The following is a 25,000-nucleotide window of genomic DNA, read 5'->3' as shown; positions in this document are numbered from 1 at the left end:
TTGAGCATTAGGATGCGCACATAAATTTCCTGTTGTTGACATAATTTAGATGTGAACTAATTCAGAAAGCACGAAACCCTTTATTTGTTCAGCAAATCGGTGCTTGGATACATTCTCGGTAGCCTATGTCTCTAGGCTACTCAAACAAGAAAACTTATTTTCAAGAAACACAAATCAATGGAAGTTAGTTTATTATTTCTAAAATGTATTTTACTTACAGCCCAAGTGATGGACAAATCACCCACTTTGCCGCCGCCTCCACCCACATCATTTGGTGCTCTTTTGGGAGGAGAAGATAACGTTCGGTAATCAGCTTGAAAGTGAAAGTGAAAGTAAAAAATATTTGTAAAAAACCGTGTATCATGAACACTTAATATGGAAAGAAAATGTTAGGAAGCAAAATGTCAGGAATAATTAATATGAAGCTATCGATTCCCTAAATTGCCGACAAGCAGTATTTGGCCCAAAATTTACTTTCATTTAAGTCCTTTAAGAAAACTCCATTAATTTGTACATTAGTATTGCCTCCTGGTTTTGAGTGGCAGAATTGGTATGATGCACGTTTTAATATTTAATATAGTTAAGGCGGCCTGATGGCCGAATCGTTAGCAAGCTGGACAAAATGTTTAGCGGCATTTCGTCCGATGAGTTTTTTGCACAGTTACCGGTCTACCGAATCCCACTCACGAGGTATTGGTCAACCTGAAACTAAGATAGAATAGAGAGCAACCACATGGAAATCATGACAGGAGAACGCTTCTAGGAACAGTACAAGAACCCAGAACTATATGCTCACGAATTTTTCAACCATACAACTATGTTTAGGCCTATCATTTATGCTAGTTATAATACGCCCAGTTTTTATGCAAAAGTATTCTGCGAAAACTTCAGCGAATTTGATTGTTGCTTTGCAGGAGAATTTAATCTGTAAATCTGGTCGAATCGTTCATAAAACCATGGATATGAATGTGATTAATTAGAAAACAATATCATACTATGGTATATAGACATAACGACTAGTTTAGAAAGTGGATAGGAAATAAAAAAAATGCAACAACCAAATTTTATTACACAGATTCAATTTTTTATGACGACATGAAAGGAAAGGAAAAATTTAAGAGTTTCTGAAATGTCAAAACATTTGAGGGACTCAATAGCTGATTCAATGTGAAACTGAATGCTTATTATTCCAAAATTTTCAAACACTTTCTTCCTGCATGTAAACAATAGGCGCAGGAGTGGCTGTGTGGTAAGTAGCTTGCTAACTAACCACATGGTTCCGGGTTCAGTCCCACTGCGTGGCATCTTGGGCAAGTGTCTTCTGCTATAGCCCCGGGCCGACCAATGCCTTGTGAGTGGATTTGGTAGACGGAAACTGAAAGAAGCCTGTCGTATATATGTATATATATGTGTATGTGTGTGTTTGTGTGTCTGTGGTTGTCTCCCTAGCATTGCTTGACAACCAATGCTGGTGTGTTTACGTCCCCGTCACTTAGCGGTTCGGCAAAAGACACCGATAGAATAAGTACTGGGCTTACAAAGAATAAGTCCCGGGGTCGATTTGCTCGACTAAAGGCGGTGCTCCAGCATGGCCGCAGTCAAATGACTGAAACAAGTAAAAGAGTAAAAAGAGTAATTGCAGAAGATGCTGCCTTTAGATATGAGGCATCTAACAACAAAGATGTAATGTTGACAGACGTATATGTCCGGTACACAAATCGGCGGAACTCAGAGAATGTCAAGATTCTTTATTAGAGCATTTGTTTAACAGGGCAAATGTTGAAAAGAGCAATATATTATTAGATATTTACCTGACGGCAAACTCGGTTGACCAACTCCAAGTTTGTTAATAGCACGAACTCGGAATTTGTATTGATTATTCGGTTGCAATCCTAAAACTTCGACAGTCTTGAATAAGCGGTCCTGAACTTCAACGGCAGACGAAGGGATTTCTGAAAAAAAAAAAAAAATAATAAAAAATAAAAAAATAAAAACTTCATATACTCTTTTACTCTTTACCCTTTTACTTGTTTCAGTCATTTGACTGCGGCCATGCTGGAGCACCGCCTTTAGTCGGGCAAATCGACCCCGGGACTTATTCTTTGTAAGCCCAGTACTTATTCTATCGGTCTCTTTTGCCGAACCGCTAAGTGACGGGGACGTAAAAACACCAGCATCGGTTGTCAAGCAATGCTAGGGGGACAAACACAGACACACAAACACATACACACACATATATATATATATATACATATATACGACAGGCTTCTTTCAGTTTCCGTCTACAAAATCCACTTACAAGGCATTGGTCGGCCCGGGGCTATAGCAGAAGACACTTGCCCAAGATACCACGCAGTGGGACTGAACCCGGAACCATGTGGTTGGTTAGCAAGCTACTTACCACACAGCCCCTCCTGCGCCTATATACACATATATACATATACGCGATCTCCCGTACATATTAAGTGAAGTAGTAACAAATGGAATTAAAAAGCTAAAATTGTTCCTATTCTAGCAAGAACTTTCGCCTGTAGCTCTTGCGTTTATAGACTTTGTCAGGATCCTCTCATTTGATGCTGCAGCATTAGTTCGCCATCATATGTCTATTCCAAAGTCCTCAACAATGTTCTCCCATCGTCACGAGATCTTGATGGAGGCGCTCCCTCTCTTCATTACTTGGGGGTCATCTCTACTTTTTTTCCACCGGTACTATAATGGGCTTTGCTCTCAGGAGTTTCCAGAGCTCTTGCTACCTTAATTCAGGAGTCCCGTTCCACTCATCTCTCTTTCTCCCATAATCCTTGCCTCCACTCCACTCAGGCTCCGCCCTGATCACTCTATCCCTAGTTATTTCTTCCCAGATGCCAACCCTCTAGAATTCCCTCCATGTCTTTCCTATTGGTTTTCACTTAGAAAGTCTTAAAATCTAAAAATATGGAAGCAAGGAAGATAACTCTAATATTCTAGGTCAATCTAAGATTATTTTATAGCAGGTAGACGAGTGGATCTAGACTGGAGATAGTAGCAGACATGTATCAGCTCAATTAGAATCTTAGCAATATTGTGTTATGGAGACTCGTCCTCTTTTCTACAACATTCGCCTGCCATAACGTCATAATTTTAAGCCAATGAAATTATATCTTGTTATGACTTGCATTACTTGCTCAGTTTGCTAAGAAAGTACTATTTGAGAATAATTGTCAGAATAGCTTAATTAAGTTTTGTATTTTATATATTTTAATAATTTTCTCTCTGATATTGTGCAAGGATAAGCAACCGATAGTGTGCAAAGATAAAAAGGACTTTATACAAACACAAAGGCATAATGTGACGGAAGCAAAAAGGAATTGCTCAAAAGCAAGAATGCTGCGAAAATCTCAAAAGGTAGATGTAAAACAATAAAATGACTGCAATAATAAATCTCTGAACGAGATGTAAACAGTAACCGCTCGACAACGTAAGGTATACTAGCCATCATAATATGGCTAACCACTAAGGGTGGGTGTTACTGTAGATTTTAGCCCCAGGAGATCATCGTCTCCAGCTGGCTTTAGGCACACTTTCTGTGCCCTTATGGTATTTGCAAAGGGAGGTCATTCCTCTCTCGTAAACCTAAGTGATACGCACGGACTGCAGTTTCTAGGTATTTGCCTGTCTTCGGCGTACGGCAATCACCGGTTTACGATGAAGGGAGACCTGTTTGCAAATACTTATTGTTTTTCTAGTAACTTTCGTCACTATTGCTAAAAAAATGGTATTGTTCGCTTGAGTGAGTCAAACACCGTTGTGAGTGTGAGAGGTGAATTTCAGAAGTTTGAGGAATTTTAGGGATATGCAGATATAACTCTTAGATTATTGTAATTTTTGTATGTCATTACTATGCATGTATAAGCTGATCTATCAATTTTTGTTATTCCAGATTGAAGGCGACAGCTCTAACAGCACTTTGAACACAGACTACTGAACATTGCTTGTCACAGCTGACTAATTTGCAGAATACGGCCGGGACATGAAAAAAATTTGGAAGATCGCCATGCAATGAAGTTTTGTGTTTAACTGGGCAAGAACACTACAGAAAGTTACAAAATGTTCCAGACTACTTATGTACTAATTTGTACGAGCGAGCATGGTTTTCGATAGCACAAGAAATTCAGGAGGATAAAAAAGAGTTGAGAGACAATGAGAGGCATAGGATGGAGAGGGACGTCATAATATCACAGCTGGTTGAGAAAATTCGCAATTTTCTGGATTAAATTCGTCGAATATCTGTATTGCAGCCAGATACAAGGAAAATAGCATAGGTGCCCAGGCGCATCCTTGTTTTAGTCTGGAAATTCTTCAGACAGCATGTTTTGGTGGAATACACGTCCAGACATATTGTCATGCATTACTTCTTGAACCAGAGGGACAAAGTTATCAGGACATCCAAAACGATGAAGAACCTTCATTATAGCTCTTGGAACGTTATCAAAGACCTATTCTCAGTCATAGAAAACAAGGGAAATAGGTTACGAGACAAAGTTGACGATGACGACGATATCTATAAAGAGAATAAGCATACAATATGGAGTTGGTCTGGCAACTATACAGAATTATTCATGAAGATCTGAACCATGCGCGAAATTTGTACTCAACTTCGGAAAGAAGGAAAGATGCGTTGGTGACAGCAGAAAGATGACTGAACTCATTACTGCCAATTCAAGAGTATTTGGGTCTCTGGTGACCCGTGACGTGACGAAAGGTGGATCTACTGATATGATCCTGAGATCAGAGACACAGTGAACAATGGAAGAATCCTCGGTCCCCCAGACTCAAGAAGTTCAGGCAAAGCAAGTCAACTAGGAAGCTCATGATGGCCCCCTTTGTGACAACAAAGCCATCAGCTACTCCTACTGGTTTCCCTCTCGCCAGACAGTCAAAAGAGTATTTTGTGGAAGTTTTGAAGGAGTTCGGGGAGAGATTTTGTGGCAAGAAGCAGAGCTCTCCCACTCGGGTTGATACACCAGGCCACAATTCCATCCTGGTGACCAACTACTTGACAGAGATGGGTGTGAAAACTGTCTCTCATCCTACCCACAGTCAAGACATTTTTCCTGTGACTTTTGATTGTTCCCCAAGCTGAAGGAGAACCCCAGGAGCAGTGGTTTTTCAAGACATTGAGATGATGAAGGAGGCTGTGACTAGAGTTCTGGACACCTTCACTTTGATGGACTTGCATGGAGTTTTCATTAAGTGTCTGGAACGCGACAACAAGAGTAGTAAATTTAGAATATCCTACTCTGAAGGAGATTAGCATTTTGCAATTCTTTGAAATTAATAAATGTCGCTCCTGGAAAAGTATAAAAACTTCTGGAATGCACCTAATATTTTCGTACTTATCTATTGAAATATAATGCTTGATTTACCTCTTGATGCCATTTTCCATACTGGATTTAATTTATTTGAACTCTCGATTATATATCGTGTAATAGGAAAACCATTATCATTTGGTGCCAACCAATGTATGGTTATTTTGTCTTCTGTAGTTCCATCACCATAAACACCAGCCGGTTCGCTGGGAGGGGCTAAAAGACAATAAAATACATTAAAATGCATTAAAATTACATTTAATCTAAAACGGAATAGATTCTTTCACTTACCTCAACACAACTCAGTTTAGATTTTACTTCTATTAAAACATCAGAAACAAAGTCAACGAACGAGACACTTATTTAGTAATAACAGTCAAATCTCAGAAGAAACACGTTGTCCATGATTTTCTATCACTGTTATTCCTGTCGACCTTGACACATTTCCTGTGTCCTTATGTTTACAAGGGGGAGATAAGCATCTCCACCCGACTAACCCTGCAATCAGAGACTAGTTTCTGACTCTTTGCTCGTCATCAGTCTGGAGTAACATGGCCTGCTAGTTAGAGATGCCCATCTAGCTCTTGTAAACATATAAGAGTTCTAGTGAAATGTGTCAGGAAATGTGTCAAGGCCGACAGGAAGCGTTGCTGCTTCCTAGGGCTAAATAGTAGTGGTGTGATTCCCTTCATGGGACTGTAACATTAAGTTGACAGTATACAACTACTTTATCGTACCACTACTGCTTATATCTCTCTGAGATATTTAGAAATGTAATATTTATACACACACACACACACACACACACACACACACACACACACACTCACACACATATATATATATATATATGCACATATATATGTATACATATAAATATATATATTAGTACTTTAGAGTAAAGTGTGAAAAAAAATTTAATTTTGGAAAAATTAAATGAAATGTCTTTTAAAAAACATATATTTCCATAGTTTTCAAATGCAAGGGACATTTTCCTTTTCTCTGCCTGTTTCTGTCTCTCCTTTTTACTCTTTGGGTTCGAGGTAGTTAGCAGCAGCTATTTTGATATGAATTCTTATCTTTGATTGTTTAAGCAATAGTAGTAGAGAAAGGAAGCGGCAGAGAAGAAGAAGAAGAGGAAGAAGAAGAAGAAGAGGGAGAAGAAGAAGAGGAAGAAGAAGAGAAAGAATAATAAAAGAATGCAGGAGTAGTATGACAGTAACAGGATGTTGGTAGAATCCTCTCTCTCTCTCTCTATATATATATATATATATATTATATATATATATATATATATATATATATTATATATATATATATATATATATATATATATATATATATATATGACGGGCTTCTGTAACATTCCCTCTAGCTTATCCATTCCAAAGGCAAGGCTTTGGTCGGCTTGAGGTTTTAGACACTGAACCCAGAACCATGTGGATGGCAAGCAAACTTCTTACTAGACTTCCACGCTTGCGTCTATATTTTTGAAAATTTTGATTTACCTTTGACCGTTAGAAAAGCTGAAGCTGCGTCAGTAGCGAGGGGGCTTTCTATTAGACACGTATAATTTCCTTTGTGTTTTAACTGTGCTGTACGTATATATAATCCACGTTGGTTTTCAACAGTACCCTGAAAAGAAGTAATATCGACATTAAATAGACTATCTCAAAACTCATTTGTTTTACCCTAAAACGAATAAAAGTAATAAAAAATGTACAAAAGTATAAATATCACCTTATCAGTATACATTTTTTCATAAATACATTACAATCGTTTTCTTATATTCTTTTTTACTCTATTGAGGCATCTTTTAAGGCGCCTCAATAGAGAAATACCGGAATTACAGGGAGGTTTATATAGAGATGATGCTCTATTTATTATCCCTAGCGACAACAAATCAGTCATAGAAAGAATGAGAAAAAAATTAAGCTTTAACTTAGGTATGAATATGGCACAAAGGTGACACATTTTTAGACACTATTATTATTATTATTAGACACTACTCAGGATTATACCACCCCTATAGAAACCCAGATGAAGTTATGAGATACGTGAGCAAATTATCAAATCAGCCTTATGTGTTAAAATCGGTAGTTAAACGTATTTCTAGGAGAATTACAAAATTATCAGCAAATAAGGACATTTTCAATACCCATTCTCACCACTACAACTTTGCTTTGTCTAAGGCAGGATATGACCAGGATTTTTTACTTTACTTAGTCCTGAAAGTTTAGCGCCTATTAATAATGGAAATAATAAAATTTTGAGTGATACAGAGATTCCTAACTTATTTAGTTGTGAAAAAATACCAAATGGAAAAGCATCCTACAAACCCAACAATCTATATAATAATAAAATAAGCAACAACAGGAAATTAGATGCTAAAATTGGTAGGAAGCTTTGGTTAGATGATATAGGTAGTGAGGAGAAAGAGCTGGTTACTCCACCCCACACTTACTTACGCCGTAACTTTGAAAGTAAGGACTTCGTCTGGTTCAATATTCCTTACAACTGTGCCATATCCACAAACATATACAGAAAATTTATGGCTATTTTACAAAATCACTTTCCATAGATGTAACAGAATTTTGTCCCGTAAGACAGAATAATTTTCAGGCTAAAACTGTTATAAAACAATTCGTCAAAGTAATTTTCCGAGCTATTTACCTCACTTTAGAGTGTATGTCATTATGAACTAAGTCACTATAAGAACATTGCTATCCTTGGTTTAAGAATAAAGCCTTCTATCTAAGATTTTGCCTGGATCTAACTTGAAATAAAAGGTCTGATGACTATCAGAGAAGTAAGAAATTGAAATGGGTATTGATATAAATAATATAATTCTATACTGTAAAGGTGAGGTTGGAATAGTCCGAAAAATATGATCGTTACAAATAATCTCAGGCGTTTAAATATTCTGCAAAGTGTTTACACAGCTGCTTCGGGTAGCACACTTCAGTAACAGAAGCTCCGTGAAGCTATCCAGAGATGTTCTCTTTGTTTCAATCAATCAATCAATCAGTCAATCTATCTATCTGTCTGTCTGTCTAGATCAGTGGTTCTCAACATGAGGAGCGACGGTAATTTCCAAGGGGGTGGGTGTGAGCCCTTAAGAAGAGGTAAGAATTCCTCTAAATATATTTGTTATTCTCTTAAGGAGAACATGGTCAAATAATGAGAAGTTTATGAAAAAATGCAACCTTTAGTTTTCTTATTCTACTAGCGTAGCGCCGCTTACCATTTACTGTACTAGTCAATACCCCTTCATATCCCTCAAAACCCCCACTAATTCTGCATTGTAACCTTTATTGTGTAATTTTTTTGTTACAACAAGACTCAGGTTAAGAACTACTGCTATTACATATTAGATATTATTAGAACTTAGATATTATTATCGTGTTAAGACAAACATCTTTTTCAATTAATCGATTACAAACAAGTTCGATCCAGTTTTCATCTATATGAAATAATGTGATTCTTAAAAATCAAGAGACAAGCAGAAACATTATCAAATCATTATAGTAACTTACTAAGAAATATTAACTTAATTAAAAAATTGAAAACTATTTTTAAATTTTAGCAAGATGAAAAGAATATTATATTTAAAAATAGGAAATAAAACAAAAAGTATGTAATAGGCTCTACTATTACTCAATCTAATAAAGTCTCCAAAAAATTAAAATAGAGATTGGAAAAATAATAGAATTTAACAATAAAACCAAAATTTTTAATATGAAATGTTTATAAGCCAAATGTAAACTAAAATTCAGATTTAAATATTACAGTAAGTACGAGGTGAAACTAAAAGCTATGCAAAGTTTTTTCTGTTTTAAAGAAACTTTTTTATATATATTTTCGTACAAATAAATACAATATTCTTTTGTACAAACTTTCTAGTTAAGATCCTGCCTATAAGTTTTCTTTTAATTTAACTTTTATTCCAAATTCTTTTGTTTTAATTTTTTTCAGAATCTTTTATTCCAAGCGCTCTAACTTGGGCCTTGATATTACCTTATACATTCCTTATCTTTTGTTCACATATTTGTGTTGTCCACTGTGCATCAAATAATTCGCAATAAGTGCAAGGAAACGGAAATATCTTGACGAATATATTCGATTTAGATTCGTATCACTCCAAAAGGTGACACAGAAGTCCCCCAGTGTGTGGTATGTTACGAAACTTTGAGCAATGATGGAATGTGACCGTCACGCTTGGAATGCCACTTGAGGACAATACATCCTGCTCTTGCAGACAAGCCCAAAGCATTCTTTGAAACAAAAAGATATTCCTTGAAGCAAGCTAAGCTGGATGGTAGTGGTGCATTTCGGCAACAAACTTCAATGGTTGTTGAGGCTTCCTATGAGATCGCCATGTTGATTGCAAAAAGCAAGAAGAGCCATAACATCGGAGAGTCTCTCATAAAACCAAGTCTACTCCGTGCAGCAGAACTCGTTCTGAGGAAAGATAGTGCAAACATGCTTCCTCAGATTTCACTATCAAACTGTACAGTCAAGAGAAGGATCGACGACTCGTCTCAAGACACTAAACAACAAATTCTCGACCAAGTAAGAGGTTCTCCTGTTTTTGCTATCCAGTGTGACGAAACGACTGATATCGCTCAGTGTTCTCTGCTACTAGTATGTGTTCGTTTTGTGTCAGGCAACTGTGTAAAAGAGGAAACAGTTGTACAATAGCAGCAGCTATTTTTCGTGATTTATCAAACTTCTTTCAGCGAAACCATCTTTCGAGGGATTCGCTGGTAGGGGTGTGCACTGATGGAGCTCCAGCCATGCATGGTCTGCAGTCTGGATTCATTACTAACATCCAGAACCTTACCTACTGAAATGAGAACTGTCCTGAACGTGGCTATCAATGTTGTCAACTTTGTTAAAGGTGGAGCCTTAAGCAGTCGTCTTTTCAAATTGCTGTGTAAAGCTATGGAATCTGAACATGGAGTATTGCTTTTTCACACGAACATACAATGGCTATCAAAGGGAAACATACTTGGAGGGCTGTATGAACTACGAGAAATAGCAATATTTCTAGATTTGCAACAGAAGGCAGATCTCCATAACAAGTTCCAATCTGAAGGCTTTCAGCTATCTCTAGCTTACCTGGTTGACGTCTTCGAAGCGTTGAATGCTACAATGGAAAATCATCAACATTCTCACGCACCACGACACCATTCGAACCTCCATGGCCAAATTCGACCTCTGGAAATGTCGAATTTAGCAGGGAAATACAGTCCCAGCTTTAGTTACTTGGATTCTGCTCTCATTCACGATAACCTTGGTTCTGAGCTAAAGAAACAAACAATTACTCATCTGACTTGAAAACAGAATTCATCAGATTCTTCCCAGATACAGATGAAAATCGTGAAGCTTGGAAATTCATCAGGATCCCATTTCAGTGTGAAGTGACTGATGTTTTGGATGAAGTGCAAGAGGAGTTCCTTGAGCTGAAGTTCAACTCCCCAGCCAAGGAAGACTTCAAAGAACTGGATCTTGGAACGTTCTGGATCAAGTATCTTCATGTTTACTCCCTGATCTCACATCAGGCTCTTCGGATTTTAGCTATGTTTGGACCCACGTATCGTTGCCGTCAAGACCCAGTACATAAACAGGCTGAACGTTGAAAGGGACTTACGTTGTGCGCTCTCTGGCATTCAACCACACATTCAAGATCTTGTAGCTAAGAAGCAGTGTCAAGTATCTCACTAATAATGTGACTAATTCATATTCAATAAAAGGACTAAAACGTATTTAAATTTAAAGTCAGGGAGGGAATTTTATTCATAGATGCAAGGGGACGTGGAGAGAAATATAAATTCCTAAGGTAGGCGTGGCAGTAAAATGGTTACGAACCACCTGTCTAGATACTCACACGCGCGCACACACACAGAAACTGCTTTAGTCTAGCAGGTGGTTGCGACTCCAAAGCTTCCTTTCAGAAAGCTTGAATTAAAAAAAATAGTTTATCAAAGCAGCACCGCTTTGGATTATATGTCTGCTTGATCAAGGCTAATTTGCAGCACGCTATTAACACGTTTTACGATAACTTTTTGAAAGATTCTTTCCTGACAATTATATTACAACACCTTGCATTAAAAGGAATACTGACATCATGGAGAAACGGCAAAGACATTGATTGACAATATTTACATATAAAAATTTAATTTAGGTGGGAAACAAACAAGAAAAATACCAGTTATGGTGTTAAAGTCAGAGTTAACAGAACGCACGGTCAACTTACTTCACTATAAAAAGCATCTTTTTCTACGTTAATTGGATATCCGTTAAAATACCACTTGTAGACGATCTCGAAGTCAGGATTGTAGGAGGCACCGCAGTAGAAGAAAGCTGTTTCATTCACAATCACCTCTATGTTCGATGGTCGGCGGCTGATTACCAAATTTTCTGTGTTTTTTTTTTTAATAGAAAAATAAAATAAGAGAATTTAGTTTCTGTCAACTTGAAAGAGTAGCAGTTTTACAAGAGCTACGTAATTGGAAGCTACTTATTTGAAAGTGAAAACTTTAATCAACGAAGACTACGAGAAGGTGTTCATTAAAGATTTCCCCTGAGCCACTTCTGGTTATTGCTGGAAACATAACTTGTATAGGTATAATCATACATGTCACTACATGTCACATTGTAAATTGCAGCTTTCCATTGGTATTCGTTTGTCTTTTACGGCTGATGAAGTGGACTAGTGGTGCTATGATAATGGAGGCAGTTGAGTGCAGATTAGGGATCGAGTTCTTATACTTGAAAGGTCGTACACCAAAAGAGACTTTCCATGAGATGAAAGAAGTTTAAGATGACGATGCACCATCATACGACATAATCAAGCTCTGGCATTGCCAGTTTAAATGTGGTCGGACATGAGGGAAACTGCTCCTATTCTTGGACGACCACATTCCACCATTGATGACGACACCATCCATAAAGTGGAAGCCGCCATTTTTGGGGGATCACCGTATAACTATTCGGCAACTAACCCAAGAATTGAAAATAAATGTAGGGTCTGTGGAAAAAATCATCCACGACCATATGCACATGCGGAAGTTGTTTGCACGATGGATTCGTCGGATGCTCACACCTTCTCAGAAGCAGGAACGAGTCAATTGCTTCCAGGCTCTTTTGGCAATGTGCCAAGAAAACGAGGAGGGCTTCTTTGGTGGCATATGAAGGGTGTCAAAGATCGGAAGTTTCGATTTTTTTTACTATTTGTTATTCGACAGTCAGACTCTTGTTACAACAACGACAGAAACAACAATTATACCTATTGCCAAATTCTCTTCCCTGGGAGTATTATCTGATACATTTGAAAGTACATCATAAACTCAATTCTGTACTATTCAACAGTTGATGTTTTACTTCTCTTCATTTATAAGCAACTAAATTCAATCTACATTAATGTGTTACCGAAATTCCACACTAAACTTTTACTTTTTAGAAAGGTGAACGATTTAAAATTAATTTAATATAATATATTGTACAAGAGTAGCTTAAAATTTTAAGTACTACATAAAAATATAATATAGGCGTAGAAGTGGCTGTGTGGTAAGTAGCTTGTTTACCAACCACATGGTTCCGGGTTCAGTCCCACTGCGTGGCACCTTGGGCAAGTGTCTTCTACTATAGCCTCGGGCTGACCAAAGCTTTGTGAGTGGATTTGGTAGACGGAAACTGAAAGAAGCCCGTCGTATATATGTATGTATATATATATATATATATATATATATATATATATATATATATTATATATATATATATGTGTGTGTGTGTGTGTGTGTGGTGTGTGTGTGTGTGTGTGTGTGGTGTGTGTGTGTGTGTGTATGTTTGTGTGTCTGCGTTTGTCCCCCCAACATCGCTTGACAACCGATGCTGGTGTGTTTACGTCCCCGTAACTTAGTGATTCGGCAAAAGAAAACGATAGGATAAGTTCTGGGGTCGATTCGCTCGACTAAAGGCGGTGTTCCAGCATGGCCATAGTCACATGACTGAAACAAGTAAAAAGTAAAAGTAAAAAATATAATACTTAAGATTTTAAGCTACTCATGACATATTACCAAATTTCTTACCGACGACTCTCAGTTTGGTTGACTGCGATGCTTCTCCTTGATTGTTTGTTGCAGTACACTTGTATTCTCCTGCATCACTTTGTGTAATGTCCTGGATAAACAAATTGCCATTTAATAATTTTTGAATTCTTCCTGTAGACTGGCTGCTATCCAGTCCCAAATCAGCACCATTCCTAGACCAAGATATCGTTGCCTTAGGTATGGCATCGGGATGGCACCTCAACGATACTTTACCGGTTCGCGCGGCCAATGTACTACTAGGAAGATGATATTGAATAAACTTCGGGGCAAAACCTTAAAAAGGAAAAGAGTAAAATATGAAGATAAGTTCATTAGCGCAAGAAATATGTGTATTTATGAGAAATAATTTCAAGAACTTTCATTTAGAAACGCCAGAGATTTTTAAATCTTAGAATAATTTTTTTAGCAAGATTTTGTTTATGAAATTATACTTTTTAAGATCCAGATCATTTAGTTTGGAGGTAACAAATACATTACTAGATTATAACTGCGTGAAAGCTTATACTAGAAAAGGTAGAATTAGTGTTTGTCTGATTTTATTTAAAATCACATTTATTGAATTACTTACTTGCAATTTTTAGCTGCGCAGTGCTGTATGTAATACCGTTTGAATTTTCTGCAGTACATTGGTACATACCATTGTCTCTTTTTTCGTCAGTTCTCAATATTGTAAGCATATTTGTATTAATTTGAATGTTTCCACCAGATACGAGTTTTTTAGTATCTTTCAACCAAGAATAAGTTACAGCTGGTCGACCTTCAGCCATGCATCGCCACGTAAATCTTGCACCTGGTTCGATCAACTGTGACTTCAGTTCTATCACGAAATATGGTTTTGCTGGAGAATGAAAAGGAAACTACACCAGTTAAGTCATTCTATATCGTGTTATCAATCTCCCACCGCACATACAAACGTATACATATATGTATAAATACATACACATTGATAAATACAGACTTATAATAAAATAGTATTGAGTTTTGAGACTTTTTTTTAAGAGACGCAGTTATAACTATCCTAAAATATTGTAATTTTAGTGTATCACTATTATACATCTGATAAGCTTAACCTGCTAACATCTAATAAGCTTACCTGCTAACTTTTGTTATTCCAGATTGAAGATGACGGCTGTAACAACATTTCGAACACACCCTACAAAACACTGCTTGTCACAGATGACTAGTTTGCAGAATGCAGTCAGGACATGAAGACAAGTTGGAAGCTCATTAAGCAATTAAGTTTCGTGATAAACTGGGTAAAACACTGCAGACATTTATGAAATGTTCCAGACTGCTTATGTTTTAATTTGTATGAGCCGCCGATTTTTTTTGTTTTGCGCTAGCACAAGCGGCCAGGCAAAGCAAATCCATTGGAAAAAATAGGATAGTCGCTTTTTTTTTTTGACAGCGAGGGCATCATCTGCATACACTGGATTTCCTTTGGCGAAACGGTCAATAAAGAATAATTTGGAGAGGTTTTGAGGGAGTTCAGGTAAAGGCTTCGCTGCAAAAACCCAGAGCACATAGTCCAGGACAATGTACCAGCTTACAATGCTATCCTGGTAACGAACTACTTGACAGAGGACCAGATGGGAATGTGGTTCTATGGGAAAGAGTTAGGAAGAGAGGACGGGGGTGGTGTGTACATGTCTAGGAAGGTATCCGTGTAAAGGGATGGTCAGGTAGGGAAAAGTGAGAATAGTATGAGGTACAGGTGGTTAGATAGGGGTGACTGGATTTGTAGAATTGGAGGTGTAAAGAAAGAAAGGGTATAGGTGTGAATGTGATACAGGTGAGAAAAAAGTTGGGATCTTTTCGGTTTGAACGGCATTTTTTAACATAATTTCTAGGTAACTAAAATATTTTAAACTTCGTATACTGGTAGAATGTGTTTATAAAACATCTTTTTCTCTTGGTTTTATTGAGAAAATTCTATAGTTTGTAAGATATTTGTTGTTTTTTTTCTTCAATTTCTGCAATTTCAACCAATCACTGACGTCTATTGAGGTAAAAAAACATTCTGTGCCGTATGAATATGTCCCTCGTTTAAGAAACAGATTGGGCTTATTTACATTTGTGAAGAAAAAATATACCCTTCCTCCCATCCCTAACCTTAACCCTAACCCTAACCCTAAAAGAGATTGAAATGCAATAGATCGATTCTAGGGTCATAATTATGGGTGACAATTTCATATGACACCGCTAGAAAAAACTGCCGTTCAAACCGAAAAGATCCAAAAGTTGGGTAAACAGTGAAGAAAGCAGTAAAGTTGGTGAGAATAAATATCATACCAAAAGAGGTACAAGGTCAGAATGAAGTCACGAAGTCTATAAATTGTGAGTAAAAGTAATAAAAGTGAAGAGGCTGGGTATAATATTCGAAAAAGGCATTTGAGCATGAAAGAACATGTAAAATAGAAACGTTCTTGTTCTAAGGGGATTATAAAAAAAAAAAGGATTGTTACAAAAAGGAATTGTGCTGAGGACAAAGTTGTATTCCCAGGTGGAGAGGAACCCTGTAGTGAAAGCTGTAATGGAATCTAATGTAGAGGTGATTAAAGATCCTGAATAAGATCTGTGCATGAAATTCAAGGTTGTTAGGTACAGAAGTGATATCTGTTCTAACGTAGAGCGGCATTTGTATAAATGAACTCAGAAGGAACTGGGTATTACCAGTACCACGAATTAGAACATCAAAGACCAAAGTTGGAATTATTTAAAATTCTATACAAAATACTGCGCCTATTGAAAAGTAATTTCCGGAGAATTCACAGTGTACTGTACACGCGCACGCACGCACACACACACACACACACACACACACACACAGACACACACACACACACACACACAAACACACGCACACACACAAACACAAACACACATACGCGCACACACACACACAGACACACAGACACACACGCACACACACACATACTCACACATATACATACACGCACACACACACACACACGTGAGTGCGTGCGTTTGTGTTTGCGTGAGTGTGCGTATATTTGCGTGTCTGTGTCGAGTGCCGAGCTGTAGAAACATGAACAAATATGATTATTATAAAGCATTAATGATGCGAAAGCTAGAAAAGCAGCAGCTACGAGGGTAGTTTCCTCAATACCTGTTTCTTTATTACAAGGGGCTAAACACAGAAGGGACAAACAAGGACAGACATAGGTATTAAGTCGATTACATCGACCCCAGTGCGTAACTGGTACTTAATTTATCGACCCCGAAAGGATGAAAAGCAAAGTCGACCTCGGCGGAATTTGAACTCAGAACGTAACGGCAGACGAAATACGGCTTCGCATTTCGCCCGGCGTGCTAACGTTTCTGCCAGCTCGCCGCTCGTTTCCTCAATACCAGATTAGTTGTCACCCATGCTAAGACTTTCTTGCATGTCTTGCAGACGATGTGACAGTAGCGCGAGATCATCTGCGTAGTCCAAGTCCTCCAACTTGTTCATCAGTTTCTACTGAATACCTTTCCCTGTGGTAGCGTAGACCGTCCTGGTAACCCAGTCCAGCACGACAAGGAACAAGAGCGGTGACAGGGCAAAAGAAAAAAAAAACAGATTAAAATCACGACTTCATAAATATTCCTTATATGATTTATCGAGCTGAGAAAATGAGACACTGATGTTCATGCTATTCTCAAATGCACATGGGATGCATACTTTTTTACTCTTTTACTTGTTTTAGTCATGTGACTGCGGCCATGCTGGAGCACCGCTTTTAGTCGAGCAAATCGACCCCGGGACTTATTCTTTGTAAGCCCAGTACTTATTCTATCGGTCTCTTTTGCCGAACCGCTAAGTTACGGGGACGTAAACACACCAGCATCGATTGTCAAGCAATGCTAGGGGGACAAACACAGACATACAAACACACACACATACATATACATATATATATATATATATATATATATATATATATATATATATATATATATATATACATATATACGACAGGCTTCTTTCAGTTTCCGTCTACCAAATCCACTCACAAGGCATTGGTCGGCCCGGGGCTACAGCAGAAGACACTTTCCCAAGATGCCACGCAGTGGGACTGAACCCGGAACCATGTGGTTGGTTAGCAATTTACTTACCACACAGCCACTCCTGCATGTACAAATAAAAATAAATCTACAACTGTGATCGGAATTGAACTAAAAATGACCGTCGTAACAGATGTCTACTTTTACCATGAACTGCTTTCATCGAAATATGGAACAGAAAATATATCTCAAATCATCGAGTACTCAGTCAAATAGGAAATACAGGAAATACTAACATTGCAGTTGTAACGTATAATTTTTACTGTCCGATTTTGACCCATGGGCATTTGAATTTACGATACAGTTGTAGGTTCCTTCGTCTTGTCGTTGAGCATTCTTGATCGTGAGAACACGGTTGAGGTCTGAAAGTGTAGCTCGGGAGGAAATTTCCCCATCAATTTTTTCCCATTTGTATATGAATGGACTCCTGTAATGAATAATTTTTTTTTATTTAAATAAAAAGAAGAGATAAAGAATTTTTCCTGACATTAAAAATAAGCATCAATATGAAACAAAATTATTAAAATATACAATAATTAAATCTGACAAGGAATAATCGACTATTACCTGTCTAATTATTACCCGAGTACTATATTAAAAAAAAAAACATTCCGACAAAACTTTAAGCTTGAAGCTGGAAACATTGTGGAATATGTACGAAGCGTGGATACATACATTATATAGTAAAGATTTTAGTAAAGAAACTGATTTAAAGTAGTACTAGACTATAGAATGGATGATTATAATTTGGATTCTTTGGCTCCGATATAGATATCATATCCATGCAGAAGTTTTCTATGATCAGTCAATAGTTCTTGAATGTAAAACATCAGACGAAAGTTACAAAAGGTGCGAATTCAAATACATGCTATATTCTGAAATTTTTATGCCTTGTTTATTTTTTATTTATTTTCCACTGTTTTTAAAGCATATCACAATGAGGTGAACACTACTTTCATATCTCTATAATAAGGTATCTAAATAATATTCAGATATCTTTAGAGTTGAAAATATACCCACTCTTACAAAGTGTGATCTTGTGTTGATTGAAAAAGCAAACAATATTAACTCACGAGAAAGTTCCATACGCAAAACATTCCATTCGTATCTCATCACCAATCATTGGTAAAGACGGGAAAACAGCAATGAATTCATTCAAAATTTCTGGTCCGAAATTTGCTTTCGAGGCTATTTTGATAAATAAACATAAATATGTATGAATATTTTAATAGTTTAACAACTATCAAAGCAGTCCGTTAGTTTCAGTGAAAATATGAAATATTTTAAGAGAAAATAATTATCTTCGAACTGAATTTCAGGTTGGACTCACAGCTCAATAAATAATCAAGATTCTAATGTTGTTTTATAAAAATAGTTAAACTTACATCCTGTTTTTACTTCAAGTTCAATCTCTTTGCTTATTCTTGATGGGGCTTGGTCGCTGGTCAACTGCAAATGACCTGATCCTGACAACGTAACCATACAGTAATATTTTCCAGCATCGGGACCACCTATTTCTGAGAAATATAGACGACCATTGTTCGAGATAAACATATATTGCTGCCTTTCTGTCTTAATATAGTTTGTTACACTGTCCTTGGTCCACTGGTATCGTAAACCTAAAAATCAGAATAGTTTTCAAAAACATAATTTCACAATTTAATAGAGGAAAATTATTACGTACAGATTTCATACATTTGATAAAGACAAGTTCTATAATACATTATACCATTGAAGAGAAACACTGTTAACACACCAATAATCTAACATCCATAGAAAGCTACACGCATGTATAAATTAAGTGACTAGGCTTCGAACGAGAGATTGTACTCTGGCCTATAGATTGTCAAATGGATTGATCAATGTAAATAGAATGAAAACTGTTGAGAAGATATTAATACCAGAAGAAATAGAAGCTATCCATGCACACATGCACGAACACACATACACACACACATGTATATAGGTACGTAGTGGGGGGAAGTTAGTCAGTTAGGTAGGTAGGTATGTAAGTAGGTAGGTAGGTAGTCAGTTAGGTAGGTAGGTAGGTAGGTAGGTCAGTCGGTAGATACGTAGGTAAACGTAATTAGGCTTTAAACATTTAAATGGAGAACAAAATACATATAAAAAAAATTATTATGTAAAAAAATAGGTGTGTTAACATCACTACAATTGAGGTGGGAGGGATTTACATGATCAGGGAGGGGTAAGTCGAGCTTATGAATATCGATAACTGTTCTTTGGATAGTATTTATTCCGGGTCCGAGACTGTTGAGGCTAGTGGAAGCAGCACTTCGAAGGTTAGTATTGGAATCTAGAACCTTAGAAGTGTTGCTAGATAATGTAGAAGAGGTATGATGAGTCGAATTTGGGCGTGCTTGTGAATAATCTCGAGTAGTATAAAAGTGTGCATTCGCTTCGCCGTAGTTACTAGTGTTAATGGTACTAATTGCAGGGGCGTTAGTGGTGTCCCTGCTACTGCTAAGGTAAAAAGTAAGACTTTTCGTGGTTACAGTGTTGCTATCAACTCGATTGAAATGGAAGCCAAAAGGGTGGTTCATACGGCCCGTAATCAAGCGGCTAATTTTGTACTTATTTGAAGTAGCGGTTACAGATCCCAAGTTTGAGGTTGTGGAGCATGAAATTATAATCGAGGGTTTATATAAAACTTATGGTCGTGTAGGAAATTGGAGTTTAGAATTTTGAAAAAGAGCTTAGGTGTATATTTAACTTAAAAACAAACGGGGTACAAACCTTAAAGGCCCTAGGATCATTAGGCTTATGGTAAGAGTAGTAGAGGTTAGAATCTAAGTCAAGAGTCTCGTTCAAAAAGTTGACTACTTTAGTAATATTTTCGAATGAAATAGAGTGATTACAGTTTTTAAAGAACTTATGGAAAGCTTTCCAGATGCGCTAAATAGACGGCCTTGACATCCCCTGGCTGTGAGAAGGAGTATAATTCCTGTATAAATCCCACCAGGTAGGTGGGGTAAATGCTAATTTATTTGTGAAAGAGACCTCGAGGTTCGTAACTTGGGCAGAGTCCGAGGAGCCCATTGCGATATCGGAGGAGTTTATGGAAGAATTAACGCGACAAGCATTTGTTATAAAAAAACAGGAGTACTTTTTTGTAGCTGCTAAGATAATTTCGATATCCGACCGAGAAAAGGATGCAAATTTTCTCGCGAAAATTAGGAACTTAAGAGTGTCAGCTAAAACGTTCATAGGCTGACTAAGATATGTGACCAAATGGGGTTTATATTTCAACATTGCTTCCCTTGAAGTCTACATACTTCTTCCATGGGTATTGTAGTACTTGGATTCCATTGGAGAAGAAGCTTTCATCCTTTTCGTCAAAAACGTCATCAACAGCAGATTTAAACGTCATAATTATTGAGAGATTGATTCTCAGCCAAGTGCTTTTTTTTCATGTTGGGGAACAGATGACAGGCAGATGGAACCAAATAAGAAGAAAAGAGATAGTGATCAACCAGTTCGAAACCAAGTCAATGCAAGCAGCTATTGAAACCAAGGACTTGTGTGCTGATGGAACAAGACTCCTATAGTCAGTTTGTCTGGGCGGTTTGTCTTCATAGACTTTTGTAACTACCTCGGTAAGTTGGCATAGTACTCGCAATTGATAATGTGGCCCTTTTCAAGATAGTAAGTTGACATAATGCCTTTTGCAAAACCGAAGCCATCACCTTCGCTGTTGCTGAAACAACCTTAGAAGTGTTGCTAGGTAATGTAGAAGAGGTATGATGAGTCGAATTTGGGTGTGCTTGTGAATAATCTCGAGTAGTATAAAAGTAAGGAGGATGATGTGTGCATTCGCTTCGCCGTAGTTACTAGTGTTAATGGTACTAATTGCAGGGGCGTTAGTGGTGTCCCTGCTACTGCTAAGGTAAAAAGTAAGACTTTTCGTGGTTACAGTGTTACTATCAACTCGATTTTGTAACAAAATTTTTGGAGCAGGTGAGGAGGCGGTGTTCCTACTATATGGATTGTCTCTTCGTCTCTGGCTCAAAGGGATGATCCCAATGCTCATCCTGGGTTAGGAAGACATTCAAAGAAACCGACTGGATCTCTCTGAAACAATGCCAGATCTCCCCTTGATGTGACTAGCCTGGTGCGCTTTTGATCAGGTGTTAGAAGTAGAAATCGGGAACGTCCACAAAATTATTAGTGCATAAATAAATACGAAAAGAATCAGAGCATTTTAAGTTAATAATGATAATTATACTATTATTTACTGAATTATTACTGCTACCTTAAAAACTATTTGCATTATTCCGGATTTAATGAATCAAACACATAAGAACATGGTTTGATATCAGATATTAAGCCTTGAAGGATATTCACCTCCGCATCCTACTTTTTTTCAACCCAAATCCCGAGTATTTACTTTTATTGTGACTTTCTATATATATACAACATTTTGCTAATGGGATATATACTATCGACTGACACAGTATTAATATCGAAAGGTAATATTTATGCCCACTTAAGCGTAGGTGTTCTGTTAGAACGAACAACTATGAGCATAGTATAATTTGTTCTAAATGAACATGCACAATTAAGTGAGTATAAATACTACATTTTGCTAAAGCATACTATCAAGGAATGGATGGATGGAAGCACTCCGTCGGTTACGACGACGAGGGTTCCGGTTGATCCGAATCAACGGAACAGCCTGCTCGTGAAATTAACGTGTAAGTGGCTGAGCACTCCACAGACACGTGTACCCTTAACGCAATTCTCGGGGATATTCAGCGTGACACAGAGAGTGACAAGGCCGGCCCTTTGAAATACAGGTACAACAGAAACAGGAAGTAAGAGTGAGAGAAAGTTGTGGTGAAAGAGTACAGCAGGGGTCACCACCATCCCCTGCCGAAGCCTCGTGGAGCTTTAGGTGTTTTCGCTCAATAAACACTCACAACGCCCGGTCTGGGAATCGAAACCGCGATGTACGACCGCGAGTCTGCTGCCCTAACCACTGGGCCATTGCGCCTCAAGGAATAACCGTAATGACGAAGAGAAAATTCAAAATTTGAAGTTAGAATACATATGTATGTAATTAAACACCAAATACATTTTGTCCTGATCTACAGATTCTATCATTCGCCGGGTTAAGAAAACATGTTAATATCTAAAACGATATAGAGAGTGTACATCTCATAGGTTCTTAGATTAATTAGCATCTTACATTCAGACTTTCAGTAAACCTTTATTATGAGAAATGAACTTTAGAGTTGATTTATAGAATGTTACATTGACAGAACTCTAAATCAATATGAGAAGAAATGGAAATATATGGAATCAATGATAATTTACAAGAAATACTAAAAAAATATTACCGGGTTTGCCTTGAATTTTCGGACACTGAAGAATTTTATAATTGAAATCCGTAGCAAGTTCTTTTTCAGGTTTAATGTTGGAGAAATATCCAAGGGCTAAAATAAAAGCATGGGTACTATAGTTTCAAGAGTTGAAATTTTAACGTTTGAAAATCGAATGTAAAATAAAAATGATTTTACTCTTTTACTCTCTCTTTTACTCTTTTACTTGTTTCAGTCATTTGACTGTGGCCATCCTGGAGCACCGCCTTTAGTCGAGCAAATCGACCCCGGGACTTATTCTTTGTAAGCCCAATACTTATTCTATCGGTCTCTTTTGCCGAACCGCTAAGTTACGGGGACGTAAATACACCAGCATCGGTTGTCAAGCAATGCTAGGGGGACAAACACAGGCACAAAAACATATACACACACACACTTATATATATACATATATACGACAGGCTTCTTTCAGTTTCCGTCTACCAAATCCACTCACAAGGCATTGGTCGGCCCGGGGCTATAGCAGAAGACACTTGCCCAAGATGCCACGCAGTGGGACTGAACCCGGAACCATGTGGTTTGGTTAGCAAGATACTTACCACACAGCCACTCCTGCGCCTATTATTACTGAACAGTGTTTGTTTTTTCTGTTCCAGATGTTATAAAGTTACATCTCCTGTATTTGTTTTTACCTTTTGTAAAACGTTTATCACTAACAGATTATTTAAATGCGATCTCTGCTTACTAAATGTAAAACTGCTCTCAGTATATCTTACAGTCCAAGGTAGCCAAATGCCATATTCGTTAGCACGCCGGGCAGAATGCTGTCATTCTGAGTTCAAATTCTTTACTTTGCCTTTCATCCTTTCGGGGTCGATAAATTAAGTACCAGTCGCATACTGAGGTCGATCTAATCGAGTGGGCCCCCTACCTAAAAATTTCGAGCCTTGTGCCTAGAGTAGAAAAGAATACATCTTACATTCTAAGGTAGCAAAATGCCATATTCGTTAGCACGCCGGGCAGAATGCTGTCATTCTGAGTTCAAATTCTTTACTTTGCCTTTATCCTTTCGGGGTCGATAAATTAAGTACCAGTCGCATACTGAGGTCGATCTAATCGAGTGGGCCCCCTACCTAAAAATTTCGAGCCTTGTGCCTAGAGTAGAAAAGAATACATCTTACATTCTAAGGTAGCAAAATGCCATAATCGCTAGCACGCCGGGCAGAATGATGTCGATCTGAGTTCAAATTCTTTACTTTGCCTTTCATCCTTTCGGGGTCGATAAATTAAGTACCAGTCGCATACTGAGGTCGATCTAATCGAGTGGGCCCCCTACCTAAAAATTCGAGCCTTGTGCTTAGAGTAGAAAAGAAAACATCTTACATTCTAAGGTAGCAAAATGCCATATTCGTTAGCACGCCGGGCAGAATGCTGTCATCTGAGTTCAAATTCTTTACTTTGCCTTTCATCCTTTCGGGGTCGATAAATTAAGTACCAGTCGCATACTGAGGTCGATCTAATCGAGTGGGCCCCCTACCTAAAAATTTCGAGCCTTGTGCCTAGAGTAGAAAAGAATACATCTTACATTCTAAGGTAGCAAAATGCCATATTCGTTAGCACGCCGGGCAGAATGCTGTCATTCTGAGTTCAAATTCTTTACTTTGCCTTTCATCCTTTCGGGGTCGATAAATTAAGTACCAGTCGCATACTGAGGTTGATCTAATCGAGTGGGCCCCTTACCTAAAAATTCGAGCCTTGTGCCTAGAGTAGAAAAGAAAACATCTTACATCTAAGGTAGCAAAATGCCATATTCGTTAGCACGCCGGGCAGAATGCTGTCATTCTGAGTTCAAATCTTTACTTTGCCTTTCATCCTTTCGGGGTCGATAAATTAAGTACCAGTCGCATACTGAGGTTGATCTAATCGAGTGGGCCCCTTACCTAAAAATTTCGAGCCTTGTGCCTAGAGTAGAAAAGAATACATCTACATTCTAAGGTAGCAAAATGCCATATTCGTTAGCACGCCGGGCAGAATGCTGTCATTCTGAGTTCAAATTCTTTACTTTGCCTTTCATCCTTTCAGGGTCGATAAATTAAGTACCAGTCGCATACTGAGGTCGATCTAATCGAGT

The 25,000-nt window shown here is 37.7% G+C and overlaps 1 protein-coding gene across 2 annotated transcripts in view; it reads right to left on the bottom strand.

The window, feature by feature from the left end:
- Positions 1–25,000, bottom strand: part of LOC115220986 (contactin-2) — a 159,819-nt gene that overhangs the window by 31,921 nt on the left and 102,898 nt on the right. For both annotated transcript variants that reach the window (XM_036510551.1, XM_029791203.2), the window contains exons 8-18: positions 22,888–22,983; positions 18,916–19,149; positions 18,604–18,718; positions 17,767–17,957; positions 14,031–14,300; positions 13,442–13,735; positions 11,608–11,771; positions 6,857–6,983; positions 5,406–5,564; positions 1,812–1,952; positions 219–313 (exon numbers count right to left, since the gene is read on the bottom strand). In XM_036510551.1, coding sequence (XP_036366444.1) covers positions 219–313; positions 1,812–1,952; positions 5,406–5,564; positions 6,857–6,983; positions 11,608–11,771; positions 13,442–13,735; positions 14,031–14,300; positions 17,767–17,957; positions 18,604–18,718; positions 18,916–19,149; positions 22,888–22,983 — 1,886 coding nt within the window. The remainder of the gene's footprint in view (positions 1–218; positions 314–1,811; positions 1,953–5,405; positions 5,565–6,856; positions 6,984–11,607; positions 11,772–13,441; positions 13,736–14,030; positions 14,301–17,766; positions 17,958–18,603; positions 18,719–18,915; positions 19,150–22,887; positions 22,984–25,000) is intronic.

Source organism: Octopus sinensis, linkage group LG17 (genome assembly GCF_006345805.1).
Source record: "Octopus sinensis linkage group LG17, ASM634580v1, whole genome shotgun sequence".
NCBI classification, from domain to species: Eukaryota; Metazoa; Mollusca; class Cephalopoda; order Octopoda; family Octopodidae; genus Octopus; species Octopus sinensis.
Note: the sequence above shows the minus strand (reverse complement) of the source record. Positions and strands in the feature narration are given on the sequence as shown.